Source organism: Falco biarmicus, chromosome 3, assembly GCF_023638135.1.
Source record: "Falco biarmicus isolate bFalBia1 chromosome 3, bFalBia1.pri, whole genome shotgun sequence".
Lineage (NCBI taxonomy): Eukaryota > Metazoa > Chordata > Aves > Falconiformes > Falconidae > Falco > Falco biarmicus.
In genome coordinates, this window is record NC_079290.1 from 51004338 (window position 1) to 51025081 (window position 20744).

A 20744-nucleotide genomic window follows, 5' to 3' on the forward strand; every position below is an offset into this window, starting at 1 on the left:
TGCTGTTTTCTGAGAATGCTCCTTCATCCACCCAGTAGGTAACTGAAAACTATCAGTACTATTCTGGAATAGCTTAGACTCCTTCTCCCCATTTCCGCCCCATTACACCCTTGCCTACCTTGTTGTTAAAATTTTGACTGAAAAGATGAGAATAGGAGTTCCAGCAGGGAGCTATAAAGGTTGACCTTTTTGATACCTGAGAGGCATTTCAAGGCAATTTTGAATGGACCATGCTGAACTATGGAAACGGAGAGGTCAGCCTACCTTCCAGTCAGTTCCTGATCTTCTACCAGGAAAATACCAGTTACAGTGGTACATTTCTGTTTGCTCACTCTTCTTTCCTAGGAAATGGACTGAAGTGAACAGTGTGTAAAGTGGCCTTTCTCCATGAGTGTCCTGAGCAGCAGTTGATCCAGTGACAGTTCTGTAATAGTAACTTAAAAAATATAGTACTGTATTATTATTACCCAATCTTAAAATATATTTAGCACCTCTTTTACGTAGGGAGCTGTATACTTTATGGATTACGGTGCAAATACCATGCTTGCCTTTGAGAGCTTAAAATAAATCTGTCATATGGGACAAATTTGTCCATGAATTTTAGTGCCTTTCCTAGTACTAGTTTGGCCCTTAGACCTCATCTATGTGCTTGAAGTTTTTATTTAAATGCTTACTACCTCTTTTCCTAAGAACAACTTAATTTGTTTTAATTTGCTCTCTTGTTGAAAAGCCTTGCCGTGAGTTGTTGGATATGAAACTTGGGAGACTAGCTGGTAAGCTAGTAAATACAAAGATGATGTTTGTTATTATATAATGCTCTTGCCTTAAATCTGGAGTTTGTTTGAGAAAGAAAAAGCTGTGGACATGATCCCGTGTTCCCTAGGTATAGAAGAACGAGCAGAAATTCTAAGACTGCGGAGACGTTTCTTGAAGGACCAAGAGAAACTCAGTCTAATTTATGCTAGAAAAGGTGTCGCTGAACAGAAAAGAGAAAAGGTTTGTCAATCCAAATAAGTTTGAAACCTTAAGTCCCAATGCCATTTGCAGTCTTGTACTTCATCTCCAGAAGTAACTTTGTAAAGAAAGAATAGGTTTAAGACACTGGTTGCTACTTCAAGAGCTTTAGAAGGTTTTATTTGGAAATCATGCTGATGTGTTTAAAGCTAAATGAAGTTACTTAGCATGAGTGAGAACAGAGCTGGGTGGTAACACTTCCCATCTACCGCTTAATGTGTATGAAGTGATTTTACTTGGTAGTGTCCCTAACAGCTATGGGAAGCTCTTTATGGTTGTCATCCTGGAAAGTAGGAGCCTTGAAGCTGCAGTACAGTGCAGAAATAGTTGGAGAACATTATCCAGTGTCTGCAGGTGAACTCAAAAATGTGATACAGCTGATGGACTAACCAGAACTGTTGCATACTTTTAACCTGAAGGGTTGTCAGTAATGATAATTTCCTGAGTGTTTATCAAGGCCAGAAACTTAGTATTACATGAGTTTTCTTGTTGCGTTATGTACTTAAAATAAACTTACGTATTTTTAAGCTCTGTAACAGTTTTTCAGAGGTTCATGTTACTAAAAGTAACATATATTATCATCCAAAAATGATGTTAGCAGTTAGACTAAGAGCAAAGGAACCTAGGATTGAGACCTACCAGTTTGAGACACCCTTGTAATTCTTTGCAGCTGCAGACGACTCTGTAAACAGAACTTATGTCTGGAAGAACCACACAAACACCTATTTTAGCCAATTTATATTCACTTGCAGGCTAAAGCTACCATTTCCTCCCACCCTGCAAGAGAGAATCTGTAAAAGTGTTCTCTGTGACAGTCCAAAATACAACCGGTAAAACCCTCTGTGATATTCCACAATGAAAGACCAGAGGAGACTGAATGCTGTCAGGACCCCTTAAACTCTTCAAGAGATTTGTTACGTGTAAACACACATGTAGCTTGGTGGCTTGCATTAGTACTTTACCTGATGGGGCAAAACAGGAAAAAGTGGGTCCTGACCAAGACATTATTTGCGAATAGTTTTAGCAAAGTCCTAATTTCTCCAAGCATATTTCTCTTGAAAGTTTTTTGAAAATCATCCCTTTGAAGTTACGTAGGAGAAAAATGGGCTGAAACAGCAAAATTCTAAAAAGTTTACAGAGGACATAAAATTCTTCTCTTCTGTTTCCCTCTTCAGTTCTACCAATATATTCACCCATTGTCTGCTGGTTTAACTGGTAATGGCAGTAGTTAAAAATAAAATCCCACCCTCTAAACTTACTGCTGATTTCCTTATAGCATATCAGTGCTATGAAAAGGAAGAAAGGCAGAAGAAGAGGTAGGTTTTGTCTATATCTGGTAGTAGCTCTTGTTCAATTTAAATGTATTTCTTTAAGCCTCAGCAAAAGGCAGGGCAGCTGTTTAACAACTGCAGTTTACAGCAGTTTCATTACAGTTTGCTTTAAGTTTTACTAGGAATCAGTTCTACCAGGCTCATCCTTCTTCCTTCCCCTCCCCACCCTCCTGTGTGAAATAGCTTTAGGAACCTCATTTTACTTTGCATCTGGGCCAGGCTCATAACCGTCGTATTCTGGACTGTTGTGGCTCAGCTGGCAGGCAGTAACTTACTAAACCATAGCAGCTCACTAGCTGTCTGTCATAATCATTCTTTTAAAAAGTGAGTTCTATGCTGCCTGTATGGAAGCAGGAGCTACAAGGCATTGATATTACAAGTTAGTGGCTGAAGTAAGTCTATGATCAAGACTTTGGAGTTTTTAATTGACTAAGATAATTTGGAGTCTAACTATATTACAGCTTTATAGAAAATGTATTTTTTTTTAATAAGCTTGGAAAGAGTTTATAAAACACTTTGGAAATTCTCTTGCTTCTTTTGTCTTATCTAGATACAGCTCTAAGTAATATGATTATTGTTTTTTTAACATGAGCAATGCATTTCAGGAGATGAAATCGGAGCTGAAGATGAAGTATGATGCTCAGGTTATTTTGTACAGAAGTTACCGAGTAGGAGACCTTCCTGACATCCAGATTGAATACTGCAGTCTCATTGCTCCTCTGCAGGGCCTTGCCCAGGTCTGTCTGCTTTTCAGAGGCTGTTTGTGAAGCTTCCTGTTCTTGTACAGAAAATGACGTGTAGTTGGGCAACTGTTTAAAACATTGATCTATTGTTTTGTGGTCAACCTCTGTGATACTCATTTAGAGTCTGTTTTGAGGGAGTGTTTCTCCCATCCCCTGGGCTGGTGCAGTGATGAGAGAAGCTGCCTTGTAGCTTGCCTCACCTGAGCAATTGATTTGAACACTGAGGACCTGAACATCAGCTGTTGTCCATTGCCTCTGGGTTCCTCTGCCTGAGAAACAGATGGCAGTGGTCTTTACAGAAATTATTGCAAAGGACATTCACTCACTGTACAGCAACAAACCAGCCATTTTTATTCCTTCACATGGCTATAGTGGAGGTGTAAAAATACAAATGAAGTTACTGTGGCTAAGATTGGACTCTGACTACCCAGTAAAGCTGATCCAGTATTCCATTTTCTACCTGAGAGTGGTAGGAATTGTAGGCTGAACCTATGGCATTTTACAGTGTTTGGGAAGTCAGAGTGTTCCTGGTTACCTTTGTATTTAATTTCTTTTGGTGGTCCCTTATCTCTGTGTGAAGGGAGGAAGTAGCATGCTCAGGAGTTACCTGAATAGCATTAGATCAAGAGTAGACCAAACTCCAGTCCTATGATAGACCAGGATGCATAGGATTGTTGCACATACAAATGTGTTTCTGGGTTGAAAGAATGCCTTTAAATCTTGGATAGAACTGTCTGTACACACAGTCTGTCTCTCTGTGTTAGCTGCCTCAGTGTTAGGTCCAGGTCTCCTCATGCTTTGATGTCTTCTGTTTTTTTCCTGAAACCTTCTTCGCTGACAGTGGTGTCCATAAGATGATATTGGGTGTTTGGTTCCATAGTGGGAATTGTGAATATGTGAAAATCATAAATTCCATGTTCTCCCAACGCTCTGGCCTGGTGAAACCTGTATTGTCTTGGAGTTTCTTTATGTAGAATAATTAAGATGGGATTTGAATGGGTAGTACAGTAATTCATGGCATAGGTGTGATGTATGCCAGACTAATTATTCCACTCCCAAAGAGTGTCCACATATAGGGATTAGGTACAGGGTGGGTCGTATATCTTTATTTATTAGTTTATTGTGTCGCTGCAAAATTCAGTGGCCTTACTGCTGTTGTTGTGATTTACAGAAAGATCCAACATTTGCCAAGCAACTTTTCAGCAGTTTGTTTGCTGGAATTTTTCATGAGGTACAAAAATCTAAAACTCCTTCTGAGAAAAACGCCATCATCCAGAAGCTGCTGAACAACTTCAATAATTTCCTGAGTATAAGCCTGTCTTACTTTCCACCATTCATTGCATGCATCCAGGTAAATCTTGCTATATGGCATGAAAGTAACTGAATATAAATAATGTCTTTGAACGTGTGATAAACCCACTGGTAGTGAAGGTTAAATTCTATTACTGAAATTTAGACAGAGTTGGAAAGAGAATTTGTTAACAAAGTGGATATTTCAAGCAACTGTGTTGAGTTGAACAAGGTATTTCATGCCTCTGAACTGATTTTTTCAAGATTTCTGCAATTTCTGACCTGTAGAGTTTGAGTCACCTTTTAATGCTTTAATTGCATCAGTAACAAGAAGAGACTTGATTTTAAATGAAAGCCATGAGAACAATTGAAAGGGGTTTACGAGAACAATTGAAAGGGGTTTACGTGGGTGTCATGTGCTTATCTTCCTGTTTCTGGGAATTTCCTATTGAGGAATACTTCAATATCTTGAGGATATCAGTAGCTGTCAGACTATTTGTTGTTAGCCTCTCTCATTCGTTTTTTTGGAAATTAGTCCCCCTGAAGTAATTGGGATTTTCAGTAATGAGGGGAGGACTCCACTCCCACCAGAAGGTGAGTTGGTGCACCACAGCCATTTCAGTGGAAAGGAAGCACAAGCCTTTCTACTATGAGTGTATACTGACTTGGAATGGATTGTGAACTTCATCTTCTACCTCAGTTTTCAGGGAGAAAAAAAAAATTGTTCAAGCACCTGCTCCATGCTCATTGTCACTGTATCTAAAGTTTCTTGTCAACTGTGTTGATCTTAATGTTGTATCTGATTTGTGGCTCTCAAAATAATCTTTCTTTGGGTAGCAGGTGATGGCTTCTTTCTGTTATGGAAATTCAAAGTATCTGTGACAGTAGATGTCATTTGCAATACAGGAAAAATGTCTAGTTTGGACTAGCTTTTTAAACAGTGACAGATTTTGCTTCTTAGTACTCGTATTTGCACATCTGAAAAAATATAACTTCTTGTTTACTTTTTTCTGTGCAGCTGCATAAAAGGTCAAATGCTATGGGGATTTTTCTGGGCTGTCTTGGTATTTTTTGAGCCAGCATCTCACAATAGCTGTCTGTTAGTATTCCCTCTTGACATTGCAGTTGTTGGTTTTCAGTCTTGATATTATTATTTGTATTGAACTATGCTGTCTGTTAGACTGTATTAATAACACTGTTGTTAGACTACTTTTTTTTCTGAGTAGACGTAAAATGAAGACTCAAAAAAACAGGTAAGTTAAAATCAGTCAAAAATACGGACTTTGTAAGAGCGTAAGAGCATCTCATTGCCATCCCCACTCAATAACAAAAGAATAACAGCACAAAGCCTCAGCCTGTGTCTTTGAGCATCCTGCATAACAGTCAGAGGAAGGCTTTTCCCCAACAGGGAACAGAGTTCATATTGATCAGGAGAGAGAGTTGGGAGAGGGTGAGAGCACACAGTGCTGAGGCTATCATTTAGCTCACAAAGGGTGTCCTGATCACTGGCCATTTGGAAATACAGCTTCTGTTTCCTATATACCAACACTATAATAAATACTAGCTTGTTTCTTCTGAGGCTTCCTCTTTCACTGCCATTTCCTTCTGGTGGTTTGACTGTGGTTTTCTGCAGGCTTAAGTCCCATCAGGAGAGTAACTTGGTGATGAAAAAAGCTGTTCTCATCTATAGGTATAATCTTAAAACTGACTATGAGGCTCTGGGATTGGCTTTCAGGACAGATTAAAAACCAGCTGAAATACTAAGAGAAAAGTTAACCCCATGACAAAAGTTTACATAGACTCCATAGTGATACCCGGTCTCTGAAGAACATAAATTGCCTTATAAATATTTCAGCTGTCAGGCCAGCTCAGATACCATTTGTCCTAATCTTTGAACATGTGGTGCAAGACAGAACGCATTACATATGGAGCAAGGATCATTCCCTTTGCTTTCAGAAGTGATCAAATAGTCACCAACATGCACTAAATAGAGAGACATCTGCTTTGATGTGGGACACTGTCTCTGAATTTTGAGTTTGGGAGAGTATTCATTCTCTGGATGTACAGTTATATTTGCACAGTTCTTACACTTTTTTTCTGGGAATCCCTGAGAAGGGGTTTTTGGTCTTACCTTAGCAAAGCTGTTCTTAAGCTTTTAGATTGTGCAGTGGACACTGCGTCCCTGACATAACCCCTGAAAGCTGGCAGTCAAGGAGTGTGTGCCTTGTACATAGCAGTGTCTGGGGCACATGTGCAGCTTTGAGAGAAACCGCTAGCTGAAATTGCCTGAATTAGCAGGTGAAGCATATGCTAAGCCAGGGATTTACCTGGTTTGTAACTCGGGAAGCTACAAGAAACTGTTCTCTTTTTACTGAGTACAAATTTATTGGTGTGAGAATCTCAAGTATACAAATTGTGTAATGAGTTTGCTTATGCCAGGTGCCTGTTCTGCAGTTTTTGTGGTGGTTGGTGGTTGCCATTTATCGAAGAAGTGTAGCTTGGTTGTTCTCACAGTCTGTTGTTGCAATTTCAAATAGCAATTCTTTTTTCACTTGGTGTTCTGGAACATACTGTGTTGCAAAAGTCAAACTTTAATTTTTGTCCTAAAACTCAATGCTGTTTCTTGTAATGAAAGTTATGTTACCCCTTTTCCATGCTGTAGATTTTTTTTTTTTCTTCCTGTTTGGTTAAGATATTAGTGCAACTTTTGTTTAGGTTCTTAAATGAAAAAAAACCAAACCCTGGCTTTAATAAACTTTTCTGCCTCTTTCTTGATATTTGGGTTAATGATTTAAGTATTTAAAAAGCCCTTCATGTAAACAAGAATATTTTTCCTGGAAAAGAGTTTATTCTGTAGTTGGACTAATGTTAAATACAGTAAAGACCTGCTAGAAATACTGTCATGTTTTGAAATGGGGCAGAACTAGTTGAGTACAGTACTAAATGAGTCTGCCAGGAAGCTGTGGTATGCCAAAACTGGGTATGTAAGCCTCCAGCTCAGAGAAGACATCGTGGTTAATCATGCCTTTAATTTACGGCAGGAATGCACCACTCAGTAGGTTAAGTGAAATGCAGCTGTTGTGTAGCAGGCACCATGCTGCCAACAAGTGAAAAGATGGAGGCTGTGAATGGTCCATTTACCTGTCCCGGTTTCCCCTGTGTTTGTTGAGAGGGTTGTCCTGTGCCCTGGAGACAGACGAAGTAGAGGGGTTATTCTCTACTGTTCTCTGTCCAAAGAGCAACAGACAGGGGAAAAGATCCCAGTTTTCTCAGAGTTCGGTAGAGTTCTGGAGATTTAATGGCTTACTTCCAAAGCTTACACTGTAAGGAAAGGAATGCCAAATAGGTGATCTCTAAAAGGTGATCCATATAGTTTTAGACCAAGTAGACGCCTGTTGTTTTGTTTTATTTTACAGGAAATGAGTTACCAGCACAGAGAGCTACTGGAACTGGATTCAGCTAATGTGAGCACAAGCTGCCTTGCAAGTTTACAGCAACCAGTGGGCATCCTTCTTCTGGAGCACACGCTGATGGCTCTGTCCCCTGAAGAGGAGCCCCCATCCAAGCGGATGCGTGGGAGGACAGAGCTTCCCCCAGATGTGATCAGATGGATTGAACTTGCTAAGTAAATTCTTGTTTGAGACCATTTACTCCCATTTAGGTTTACCTTGTGAAGAACTCTGCCTTTATGGCTTATGAGATTTCTTCTTTAGTCTTTCCCTCTTTTAGACTTACATATGCTTTCAATTTCTTGTCAGTTAATTACTATCTTTCACTTAGAGCAATTAGATTTAACAGCTGGGCACCCTGATGATGCTATCAGACTGCTGAAAAACATGTTATTGATAGCTTTTCAACTACAAGAATTTCCACAGTTCAGGTATCCTACAAGATGAAGTTTATCTGGTTCAATTTATACTTATGATCTAAAAAAGTATTATTACAAGCCAGTAGTATTAGTGTTTATTGAATTAGTATTTTTAATAGCTGATGTTTGCATTAATATACATTTGTTCAACTAATTAAAATATTTCCCTTTTCAATTTTACTAGGCTGTACCGATCTCTTGGGGATTATGATGTCCTTCGTGGCATTTTCAGTGGCAAGATTGGAACTAAGGAAATTACACAGAAAGCATTGTTGGCAGAAGCAAGGAGTGATTATGCTGAAGCAGCTAAATATTACGATGAGGTAAAATGACAAGAATATTTTTTTATTTCATAAATATCTCGTGACTTAAAACTAATAAGCCAAAATTAAACATTTTGAGAAGTAGCATATTGTTTAAAAAGTCCTTGTGTTTCGTTTGATTGATGATTCAGTCTGTAAAGACACGGGAACAGATGAACAGTCACAATAGAGCAGTGTGATACTTTTTACTGTTTGTTACAAAGTTTCATATGTGAGATGCCTAGGCAGACAAGTAAAATACAATGGGCGTGCTGCCCACCCCAAGAAAGCAAGCTGCATGTGTTCATGGCAAAGAAGATCTGAGTTATAGTGGGTAAAAATTAAGAAGGATCTCTTTAATCTTGTTTTAAAGTCTTCACTTTAAAAATGCAGGTTTACTAAAGATGGCTGCCTGAAATAAATTTATATATAAATACTGACAAGCTTGAATTTTCTGCATTTAATGTTGCTGTTAAATTCTGGTGAGACAATAAATTATTGTTAAGTTCCTGGTTATTTAGAGCTGAAACATGTCAGATTCTAGCTGAGAACCTTCCTGCCCCTCAAATTAATTCCCTAGGCACTCTGTAAAGAAGACTGGCAAGATGGAGAGCCAACAGAAGCGGAGAAGGACTTCTGGGAGTTTGCATCTCTGGAATGCTATGACCACCTCACAGACTGGAAGTCTCTGGAGTATTGTGCTACCGTTAATATTGACAGTGGAAAACCTCCAGACCTAAGCAAAATGTGGAATGATCCATTTTTGCAGGTTTCTAGATATCTCTTTATTGATACTGTACTGTTTTTATCTCTGCAGGCATGCCCTACAGTACTGTGATTGTGGGTGGAAATCAGTTGCATTATTTGGGTTACTTTATTATGGAAATTAGCAGAGATTCCAATATATAAAATATAATTGAAGCAATTACTTTAGCTGCTTTTCCATAGTTTAATTTTTACCTTGAGTCTATGGGTGATCATCATCTGTTGTTGTTGTTGTTGTTGTTGTTGCTTTTATCACAAGTTTTATTTGATCCGTGTTTTACAAGTTACCAAACTGCTGGTTTTGAAACTGGTAAAATTTGCTAACTTCTTGAACCTATCAGAAAAGACTGCTGTGATTTTTTAGCAAATTGGTATTTGTCTAAAGAGAAAACATGTAAGAAAACAGTTCAGAATATATTTATTTTATCTGCCACTGATAACAAAACTGATCACGTAATGTTCCGTTCCTAGAAATAAAGACTATATTTTCACCTTGTAGGAGACATATCTGCCCTATATAATACGCAGCAAGTTGAAGTTACTGCTCAGTGGGGAAAATGACCAGACTTTGCTAACTTTTATTGATGAGGCAATGAAGACAGAACAGAAGAAAGACATTATAGAAATGCATTACAGCCAAGAGCTTAGTCTACTTTACATCCTGCAAGATGATTTTGACAGAGCCAGATATTACATTAGCAATGGCATGCAGATCTTCATGCAGGTAACAATCTCTGCTGTCACTGATACGATTTTTATATGTAAACTCATGGAACAATGAAACTATTGTTGCTATTACTGCTGCTGGATTATACTCTGGAGAGAAACACTTGCCCAAATACAACAAAATCTAGGTGCTTCCCCATCATATGACAGAACTTCCTTTGAATTTGCTGCTTGCAGTGATGAGAGGGGAACCAGCCAGTGGAGCATCCTCTCATTTTAATTTGTTTTGTTTTGCTGATTTCATCTATTAGAAGTTTTTCGGCGTAACTGTTTGTGCTGATTAATAGCAGTTTTATGTCATTCACCTTTTTAGAAGCCTTCTGTGCCCAGAACAAACTTGAAAAGAGTATCATATTGAGAAGTTACAAATTCCATCCATTACCAAGTTTTGATTAGACTGTAGGACTATCCTAAAATGTAGGATAGGAATTACAGCTAGAGTATGCCTCTATGCTTGTCAAAAGCAGAGTTGTTCTTAGCTTACAGGCTATTAAATTACTTTTAAAAGGTTGGGTTGTAGAGCATACTATATACCAGCATCGGGTCACTAGTTTGTAGAGCACTGCGTAGAACCATGTTGTAAATTCTGTAAGTGAAATCTCCCATTCTTTCAATTTCTTTCCAGAGCTATTCCAGTATTGATACTTTGTTACCTCAAAGTCGAATGACCAAACTGCAGTCTGTACAAGCTTTGACAGAAATACAGGATTTCATCAATTTTATGACCAAAAGAAGTAAAGATATTTTTTTCTTAAGTGATTTTCCTTTCTTTGTGTTAAATAAGCATGGTTTCCTGAACTTTGAATTTCTATTTCCTCACTTAGAGGACTGAACTCCTGTTTGAACGAGCATAGGTCTGGAATTACTTCTTACTGTCTTCTTGACAGTTGTGTAAGATAAGCTTGAAGATAGTTCTGTGTTATATTGCAAAGTTTTATTAGCCTAGCTGTTGTGTAAGAGTTAAATACCTCTTTTGGAAGTGTAAGTAATAGTTTTAAACTAAGATTTTTGTTTGGATCACTTTTGGTAGCAAATAATGCTTAGCAGAGATAAGATGGATGTGGTGTTTAATTTATAGCTACTGAGGTAGGCATGAAATACAAATTTAGGCACATAAACGAAATTTTATAAAAAATTTAGTTAACTATATTCCAGCATATTCCTGTATGGAAAGGTATCTACGCAGTGGTGATTCCCAGTGACAGTTGATACCATGTCTTTATTGAATCTCCTATGCTTCAGCAATAAACAGAAGCAATATGATCGCCAAGCAGTGTATTTAATGCAAGCCCAGAAATGCAAGTTGGTTCTTTTATTGCAGTTTTCTGAACTGAACTAAATTTTTGAATGTTAGACTATGTTTGGTGTAGGCCTTTTTCATACTGTTTGGATTTAGATGCATTGACAGTATTCTTAATTGATTTCTAGGTAACCTAGCTTCACAGGCTTCCCTTAAGAGACTTCTCAGAATTTGGACAAGCAGATATCCAGATGCTAAAATGGATCCTATGAACATCTGGGATGATATCATTACAAATCGGTAAAATTGCATTCTTGGGTTAGCTTTAGTTCTGTCTGCCTGTTGAGTTCTGAGAGGTGCTTTTTCTAATGTTGCTTGTTTCCATGGGACTGCAGGGGTGATATAGTGTATGCTCTTTTTTTTTTTTTTATTTTTTTTAACTGTTGTAATAGCTTTATCAGTACAACAGGGTTTTGTGTGACTAACTTGTGGTGAGAAGCAAAAGGAGGTTGAGAAATGGCCAGGGAATAAACTGTATTTTGATAGGGAAATGTAACTGCTAGTTCAGGCGTTCTCTTGCATCAGTGACTGCATGTGCTGTGCAAGCTAGCCCACTTCAGCAGCCCTTAAACACATCCCCTTGTAATTGAGTAGATCAGCTGCATTCAGCTCAATGAAACACCACCCAAAAGGCCAGTCTGTTGTGAATAAAAAGGCTTACCTACTTTGCAGGCAGTTCCAGAGTTAGGGTGTGTACAAAATAAGCCCAGCCCTGTCGCTATCAGTGTTTCACATGTTTATAGGAAAGTCTATGACTAGTGCTGTAATTAGAGACTTCTGCAGTGCAACTGTTGCTAGAAAGAACAAAGGCTCTCCAGAGATTCTTTTGGATTAGCTTCAAAGAAGCTGGAATGCTTTTCCAAAGCTGAAAGTTTTCTGTCCTCCCGGTGGTATCTATCTTCATCCCAACCACGCTTCCAGTGCAAATCTAGATTCTTTCTTTTGCTGGTGGACAACTTCTTCAACAGCTCTGCTGATACCCACTGTACTCTGTAATTTATTTTATTATCTCTTGGTATCAGGAAAAAATGGCTACAGAAGAGCTTATTGCAGGTAAATATTAGGCAGCATATATGGTATGGCTTAATCCTTTACAAAGTCTCAAAATATTTATGAATTGAAGGGTTACCAGTGTCTTAAACACTTTTAAGTGCTTTTAGAAAACCTTTATCTCAAATTAGTGACAAAGGATGTGCAAAACCCCATTCCAGACTGCAGTGCTAGCCTCTGCATTGAATAACAGTCTACATGATGAGAGGTGGTATTAAGTAAGATAGGACTAGTTGTAGATTGAACAGAATGTAGCATTTCCCTTTCAAAAGCTGATTATAGTCACTTGTCTTTTCTGCAACACAAATTTCAATGTTTACATGTGTGGTGTGATATACATTTGAATTTCAGATTGACATAAAAAACAGCCTGGCCCTTACACTATATAACTGAGACTCCTGTTTATCAGCACTTCCATCAAGTTGGAACGCAAGTCATGGCTTGGTGAACTTAGAGGTTGTAGCTTTGAAATCCCACTCTGTTATGGACATTTCTAATACCTAATCACATCAATCCAAGATCCTAGAATGCTGTCAGCGTCAGTATGTCCCCAGTTACGACTTTCCAGATTCCAAGGACTATATTTAGCCCTTGCTAAAGGTGATCGCTGTATCTTGTTGGTAGCTTGACTACTTGCAGTGTCTACTGTCAGGTAGATCAACACTTAAATGTTCCTGCCCTCAGATGCATGCTGGAGCGATTTGTATTCCTGTTGTTGTTGTGCAGGTGTTTCTTTCTTGACAAACTGCAGGAGAAACTTCTCTGTGATCAGGCCAATGATAGTATGGAGGTGGATGAAGAATACAGTGCTGGTGACCAAATGGAAGTAGATCAACAGGGTGAAGACATGTACTCAATGATTAGAAGCTGTAAATTTAACATGAAGATGAAGATGGTAGAAAGTGCCAGGAAACAGGTGACTGTACTGTCTGATAGCTTCCAATTTTGAGAGAAAATGCATAGAAACTACAGCTGAAAAAGCATTTTAGGTGGTCTTGGGTACCTTTTTGTCAGGGCCTGCTGTCCCGGACATTTTGAAAGCTCAAGAAAGTCAGTTCCAAGTGAGAGAAAACAAATGGATAAATGTTAATTACAAACTTGATGACAATTTGTCATTACTGGAAATGTGCCTGAAGGCCCCTTTTGATCCACAGGTGGTTTCTGGCATTTTAAAGGGCAGATAAATAAAGTATCTGAAATGCTTCAGTCTTTAATGGATGGGATGCTTGCAACCACTTTGTTTTCTCATTTACAAACAATCTCTTCTGTACAAGGAAACAAATCAAGTTCAGATTGAATCAATATAGCTTTAGTCAGCAATAGTGAAACATTTTATGAGATATATATATATTTTTATGGTTTTCATTAATGCTGTTAGGTTAACACATAAAGAACTAAAGCGAAGTTTTTTGGTTTGGATCTGGCTGTTAAAATGACTGTAACAGCCTTCTTTGATGGACCTTTGGTGTTTCAAGCCTGAGACAAAATGAATATTATTTAAGTTGAGGTCTCCCCCATCTTCTAAGATGCTGCAGAAATCTGCAGTCGGTGACAAGACTTTAAGTACTGTAATAACCAAATACAAGGTTAGAGCTGTGTTGACTATACACTTAGAGTAAATGAAAAGTAAGATTTCCCTTAATGTTAGTTAATGTGAAACTTTTCATCAAAACACAAATATAAGTGATTTGCTTATGGTATTATAAACCAAGTTACATTGCCAGTGTACTGCAGAACAGTTAATGCTTGTTTAGTCATGCAGATAGAATTACTTTCATTTTGTCAGACTGTTAAATCTCTGGGTTTTGTGGGGGTTTTTTTTGTGCATTTTTCCATTAGCGTAAATATGTTTTTGAATATGAGACCCAACTAGTAATGGACCTCTCCATGTTATTACAGCTTTACTTCTGTTACCTAAATATTCTCATCCCTTCATTTAGTTGCAGAACAGTTTTATTTGCTCTTCAGATATATTATCTGAAAATTCTGTCTAATCTGAATACAGAACAGCTTCTCAGTGGCCAAGAAGCTTCTGAAAAACCTATTCAAAGAAGCCAAAATGAGGGAAGACTGGCTGGTGAGGTGGAATCACACCTATTGCCGCTTTACACATAGCTGCAGCCGGAACCAGAGTTGTCCTGAACGTGTGCTCTCAGTGTTAAAAACCATCTCCCTGCTTGGTAACAGCTTTCTCTTTGCTTCACATTGTTTATTATACAAAGCTGCTTTGTTGTCAAATTACCAACTTTGGTTTTGAATTCCACAGAAGATACCAAATCTGACTATCTTAGCAAGAACATAGTGGCCTTCCGAAACCAGAATCTTCTTCTGGGTACTACGTACCACATCATGGCCAATGCTCTTAGGCAGGATCCAAGATGCCTTGAGCAAATCGAGGAAGAAAAGGCTGGAAAAATATCAGTACTATCAGGAGAAAGTCTTGCGAGTCCTGAAAAGGTAAATGAGAGGAGAAAAGCTTTTAGGTATTTCAGTATTGTGATCGCTGCTCCAACAGGTACAATAGGTAGTGATGGATGTGGATAGATACAGGGAATGTGAAACCCATCTGCTACTAGCAGTGATTTGTCCAGGAAAAATCCCTGGGATGGGGGAAGCTCTGGCTGCTGTTTTGTCTGCTTTTTTGCTCTCCTGGAGTTCTGCACCACTGTAGCGTTTTCAGTTTGGAGTGTTCTTGCAATTCTCTGTTCCTGGATTTTGTGTGAAGGGGGAAGACAATCATAGCATCTGTGTGCACTGTGGCAAGACAAGGCTTGGGAACATGATCCTCAAAGAATACCTTCATTTTAGCTGGGCATTTCTGAGCTGCTTCATGCTGTCAGACTATCTTATTTCGTAGAGTTCTTTATAATACTGATAATGCTACTGATACAGTTATTTCATCTAAATAATTTTAGTGATAGAGAGGAGAGGTCTTTTTAAGACAGAGCATATGCAGGTCAACTTTGCCTGTTTTGGGAAGGTGTGCACTTGAATAATACAGTGACAGACTGCTGCATCTGAAATCATGTGTTGTCCATTGTCCCAGATGCTGTGGCACTGACTTCTTGTCTGTCACATTGATGAAGAATTTGAAGTACCGCTGTGACTTATTTCTGTTAATTCCTAAAGCCACCATGAAGACCCTTAGATACAAACCATATCAATATAAAACAGCAGTAAATTGGTCTTAATTTGTGTTTTTATGGTTGTTAAAACAAAAAAAAAAAGAAGGCAGATTAAGAGATTCCTGCAAAAAAGATTCTAAATTTTCAGGTACGTAGAAACTTGAGTGAAAGCTTAAGCTTCATTTATTAGCTAATTTTGAAGAGCATTCTTCTTAAGGAAATCTAAAAGTTGAGCATAAAAGCTCTTCTGTGTCAAGTGAGTCAGATTGGGATACCAGGTATAATCTTATAAGATTAAGGAGCTTAGCCTTATTTTAGCTTATTAAGCAGTACTCTGACCCTGGTAGTTTCCCTCCACCTACCTGAAATTCAAACTGTTTAATTTCAGTTACAGCGTTGTTCCAACTTGTTCTGCAGCAATTTTGTATATTGTTTAATGATTGTAATAGCTACAATGTCTGAGGTTGGTAAGCTTGCTGACAATAGAACATATGTACTTGATATATAAAAATTCAGTAGTAAAGGATCTTGTAGAGTCCTTCATTGCACAAGCTGCATTAGAAATGTATAATCAATATGACTGTGTTTGTCATAGGGAAAAAGATACCAGATTTTTAATAGTTTGACGCATGCTTTTTTTAACACAGATTCTTAGTTGCTATGCAGATGTTGCAGATATGTCTTAATAGGAAAAAAACCAGCATTTTTTATGTTTCCTGTTAACTGTTTGCAAAAACTCTAGTAAAATTAACTTTTTTGCAGTTATAAAAATTCCACGTAACATGTCCAAAGACTAAAGTGTGTTTTATATTTTTTAATTGAAAATTGTGGAATACTTGAATACTAGAAATACTGAAATAATGTCCCAATTTTTTCCTTTGTCAGCTGCTCAAAACATCTACTACAATTAAAGTTTTATCTACTCAAGACATGCAACCAAGCTTCAGTTTCAGAAAGAATTGTTGAATGCTATTTGCTAACATATCTTTTTTTTCTCTTGTGTTTGAATTTCAGGTATTGGCAAGTCTGAACAAGAAGGCTTTTCAGTGTTTCAGCAGTGCCGTGAGGAAGTCCGAAGAGGAAGAGCATTCCCACTCCATGGAACATGTAGATGTAGCGGGAATTATCGATGCGTATATGACTTTGGTCGGTTTCTGTGACCAGCATCTGCGTAGGGAAGAAGAAGGCTTGCTTGGTTAGTCAGGATTTCTCCTAAGCGTGTGAGGTGGATTTATCTGTGATACGTGAGCTTTTGTGATACCCAGCAGATCTCCCTGAGCAGTGCAGCTTGGATTTAAATGGAACAGTTTGTCCTTCAGTTCAACAGTATTTATATTCCTTCCCCCCACTATTACTGCTAGCTTTGATACTAGTGAATCACTCGTAGTCTCCCTCTCGCTTGTGAGAAATACATCATATCCAGTGTGTGCTTCCCTTGTTCCTTCCCAGACCACAGCAGTGCTGTATTTAAAGCAGGCAAGATACCAGCAGTGATGCAGCTTCCTGATAAAGCTAATCCTTACAATCCCCAAGTACATGTGTTGCAGATGTGTGCAGTTCAAACAGATGGGAAGAAGAACAAAGTAAAAATACAGAATACACTGGGAAAAAAACCCGACAACCTGAATTGTAAAGATGAATGTTCCAGATGATCAAAGACATGGAACAAGTGATGGTGTTTCTGATAATTCTTGTTTAATGTCTCTTGGCAGAAATTAACCCTGCAGATCTGCAGCTATTCCCAGCTATTGTGGTGAAGAGAATGATAAAAGCTTTAAAACTGAACTCCAGAGAAGCCAGACTGAGGTTTCCTAGACTGCTGCAAATAATTGAAAGATATCCAGCAGAGACATTGGGTCTAGTGACACGAGAGGTTAGTTGCTTCCATTTTCCTAGCAGCAAATGTTTCTGTAAATCGAATTTAAAAGGTGGGGGTGGAGGCTGGACGTATAGAGGTTAGACTGGTAAGTTTTGCTTCAGGTAAATCAGATAAATTTTATCCTGTCATTGTTCCTTGTCTTTTCTCTAACTTGCTGAGCCTAATTCATACAGACAGAAACTTTGTTTTTAAAAGTTTAACTTCTTATCATTACTCTGATTCCAAATGTTAGTTTGAGAGCTGCTGGAGGGGAACTGTGTAGTGGGTTGTTTGGGTTTTTTTTCTTCAGAACAACCTAAGTGGGCTGATAAAGGTAGTTAGTATTAAGGTGAGGAATGTATTTTATTTCTGTAGGCTGCGTTTCCCATATGCAGGAAGCCAGCAGCTTTTCCAGACTCATTTTCCTCATGTCCCACCTCTCCCTATCATGCTTCACTTCAGAGGTTACTACAGCTTCTTCCTCCTTTCCCGCTTCCTCCCTTTCACAGCCTGTCCCTCTGTTGCTGTTCCATGGCAAGATACAGTGTCCCCGCTGCCTCCCCTGCTGCCGTGGGACAGATAAGCTGAGAGCTCCTCTGTGACTCATGCCAGTTTCTGCCTTAGCCTGGCCACCTTTTCAAGCCCGCGCCATTGTGCTGGCGCTCACAGAGCAGAGCACCAGGCCCTTTCAAAGGAACAATTCAAGAGAGACAGAAACACAGTTTAGTTTTCCCAAGAAACTGAGAAAGTAGAAAACCAGCTGAGGTGCACAAGATGTGGCCACAGTGAAACTGATGGTTCAGACAGAACCTGACAGCTGGCCCAGCTGACAAATCTCACCCAGAAGAGGAGTTCACCAGGCAGTTCTTCATCCTCTCCTCTGTCGTTCTGTGAGATAAATACTGGCAATCTGATCTCAGACTCCACTAGAAAGGTAGGAAGGGATGATACAGGAGGAAAGGAGTCGGAGTTTGGCCTCTGGTTATCACCAGAAAATGTATTATAGTACTCCTTTCAAAACTTGTATCACTTTTGAAAAAGAAGTGAGCATGAAGTGTATTGGGGGAGTGCTTTACTGAAATCAGTATGTGTCAGCAAACCCAAACCTGTTTAAAGTTGAAGAAAGGGCAAAATTGTGGTAGGAGTTCTAGTGTTCCCCTTCCTGGCTCTTTTTTTACTCGCATCAAGACTTCAACCCAATGGTGTTTGAACTGTCTTCACATTTTTGAGGTTTTTGTATGTGGTGATCAAAAATTATTGTATTGCATCCAAACAGAAAATCCACAAGTTTGAGTATAAAGCCTCATCTGAATCAATAAACTGCAAATCTTTATAATGGAAAACCTGTTAAGCAGCAGCAGTGGTGGGGGTGGTAGTAAGTAACAATAGTAATGAAAATCTCTGTTTCACTGGGGAATGTTTTGTGCAACCTAGTTGACAGTTTCCTTTTTGTGTGTTTCTGTCTGTCAGGCTAGGCCACAGAACAGTTTTGTTTGTTTGCTGTGTTTGATATTTTCGAGGAGGACCAAAGTTGAAAGCAGTGTCTGTCTTTTGCAGCTTGCTTCGGTTCCCTGTTGGCAGTTCATTGGTTGGATTAGCCAGATGATGGCACTACTTGACAAGGATGAAGCAGTAGCTGTGCAACATACTGTTGAAGAGATCACAAATACCTATCCCCAGGCAATCATCTACCCTTTCATGATCAGCAGTGAAAGTTACTGTTTCAAAGATACTGCAACTGGTTGTAAGAACAAGGAGTTTGTAGAAAGGTGAATTTGCTATTGGAGTAGCTCTTTTGCATGTTTTTTTATTCAGGAGTGTAGAGGTTTGTTTATTTTTCCTAAACAAACTCTTTTCTTTAGGGGGCATGAGAAATATTAGAGAGTAGTCTGACGCACACTGTATTTTCATTTAAAGGCCCAGGGAAAATCAATACATAAAGTGTCTTAGTGTCTTAGTATTAGACATACTCAGGTTAGTGGCCTGAATACTTTCTGAAGTGGTGAGTGCATATAGTCCCCAGGCTGTGGGATGTTAGAATTTTTCCAAGATAAAACAGAAAGAGCACAGAGAGGCAACTGCTTTCTCCTTGTAATTCTGTGGTTGTTGAAGTTTCATCTTCCTTCTCCCATTCTGTGGAGGTAGAAGGGGGATCTGGTGCATGTTTAGGCTCTTACTGTAGTAGACTTAACAGCAGTCAAAGTTAGGACCCATCGGAGATGAAGATGAAGCTTGCTTGGACACTTACAATCTTTCTAATGCCAAGAGAAAGCAGACGTGTTTAAATAGAATACATGCTCCTACCAGGCTTTGGAGAGGGCTAGTGAAACAGATGCACGTTATCTTGGGGACTGACATCTCTTGGTTGCATTCTCTTGCTTATTCAGTGTGCACATACACCTTCCTCTAAAAGCCCTCCCTTCCCTGTTTGCCATGCAATAAAACCTGAGTAAATCCCCAGGCAAAAGTCAACTTCTATCACACAACGCTGTAGAACCACTAATACAATTTTAGGTGTCTTTTTGCCATTTTTTCAAATCTCTTGATACATTTGCTGAATGCCTTTGCTTAAAATAAGAAGATAAAGTCTTGTGCTTCACAAATTGTATGGCCGTTGAATAACTGTAGTGACAGAATATGTGGTCTGGTTAATGCCCATTTCTGTTGCAATATTGTTTCCACTCGCCCACCAAGCTCCTATTTTCGTAGTGGCACACTTAATTAAAAAAAATGGCAGCTGTGTGGTGAGAGCAGTCAATACCTTAAGTCATGCAGTCCAAGAGAGAATTCTGAGGGGGTCCTACCTGCCCACCCTTAGAATTATTTTACCAGATGCTTGAATATAGCAGACAACCTGAATCATTGCTTATCTGCAGGCTAGGTGGTGATGGTAGTTCCTGTTGCATTATGATGCGCTTTTTTTCCTTTTAAAGGATCAAGAATAAGTTGGACAGAGGAGGAGTAGTTCAAGATTTTGTTTGCTCCCTGGAACAGCTCTCTAATCCCGTAATGCTTTTTAAGGTAAAGTGTTGTGGGGGTTTTTTGGTGGGGTTTTTTGGTGGGGGTTTTTTTGGTGGTTTTTTTTGTTTGGTTGGTTTTTTATTTTGTTTTTATTATTATTTATGCATACACATCCTGCCCCCATCATTGCTCACCCTGTGTTTAGGAAAGAGTGTGCCGGGTGGAGCCTGTCACAGTTTGGTTGACACCACAGCCGCAGGAAGCGGTTCAACCCAGAATCAACTGGTGATGATGCTGGGGTGCTGTCAGCAGCTTTCACTGGTGATGGTCTTCCTCCCTTGTGCCAGCTAGCTGTTTTGTAGTAGCCCTTTTCAGCTTTCTCCTTCAAGGTCTCTGCCCTGCCCCATAGTC

General features: G+C 38.9%; 1 protein-coding gene across 2 annotated transcripts in view; it reads left to right on the plus strand.

The window, feature by feature from the left end:
• Window positions 1-20744, plus strand: part of PRKDC (protein kinase, DNA-activated, catalytic subunit) — an 81561-nt gene that overhangs the window by 50279 nt on the left and 10538 nt on the right. The window contains exons 60-75 of one of the 2 annotated variants that reach the window (XM_056330861.1): window positions 884-996; window positions 2951-3082; window positions 4260-4439; window positions 7795-8003; window positions 8431-8569; window positions 9129-9317; window positions 9813-10037; window positions 10665-10773; window positions 11468-11579; window positions 13116-13305; window positions 14395-14569; window positions 14656-14846; window positions 16529-16709; window positions 17227-17387; window positions 18930-19141; window positions 20306-20393. In XM_056330861.1, coding sequence (XP_056186836.1) covers window positions 884-996; window positions 2951-3082; window positions 4260-4439; window positions 7795-8003; window positions 8431-8569; window positions 9129-9317; window positions 9813-10037; window positions 10665-10773; window positions 11468-11579; window positions 13116-13305; window positions 14395-14569; window positions 14656-14846; window positions 16529-16709; window positions 17227-17387; window positions 18930-19141; window positions 20306-20393 — 2606 coding nt within the window. The remainder of the gene's footprint in view (window positions 1-883; window positions 997-2950; window positions 3083-4259; window positions 4440-7794; window positions 8004-8430; window positions 8570-9128; window positions 9318-9812; window positions 10038-10664; window positions 10774-11467; window positions 11580-13115; window positions 13306-14394; window positions 14570-14655; window positions 14847-16528; window positions 16710-17226; window positions 17388-18929; window positions 19142-20305; window positions 20394-20744) is intronic. The other variant, XM_056330862.1, reaches the window with a different exon arrangement.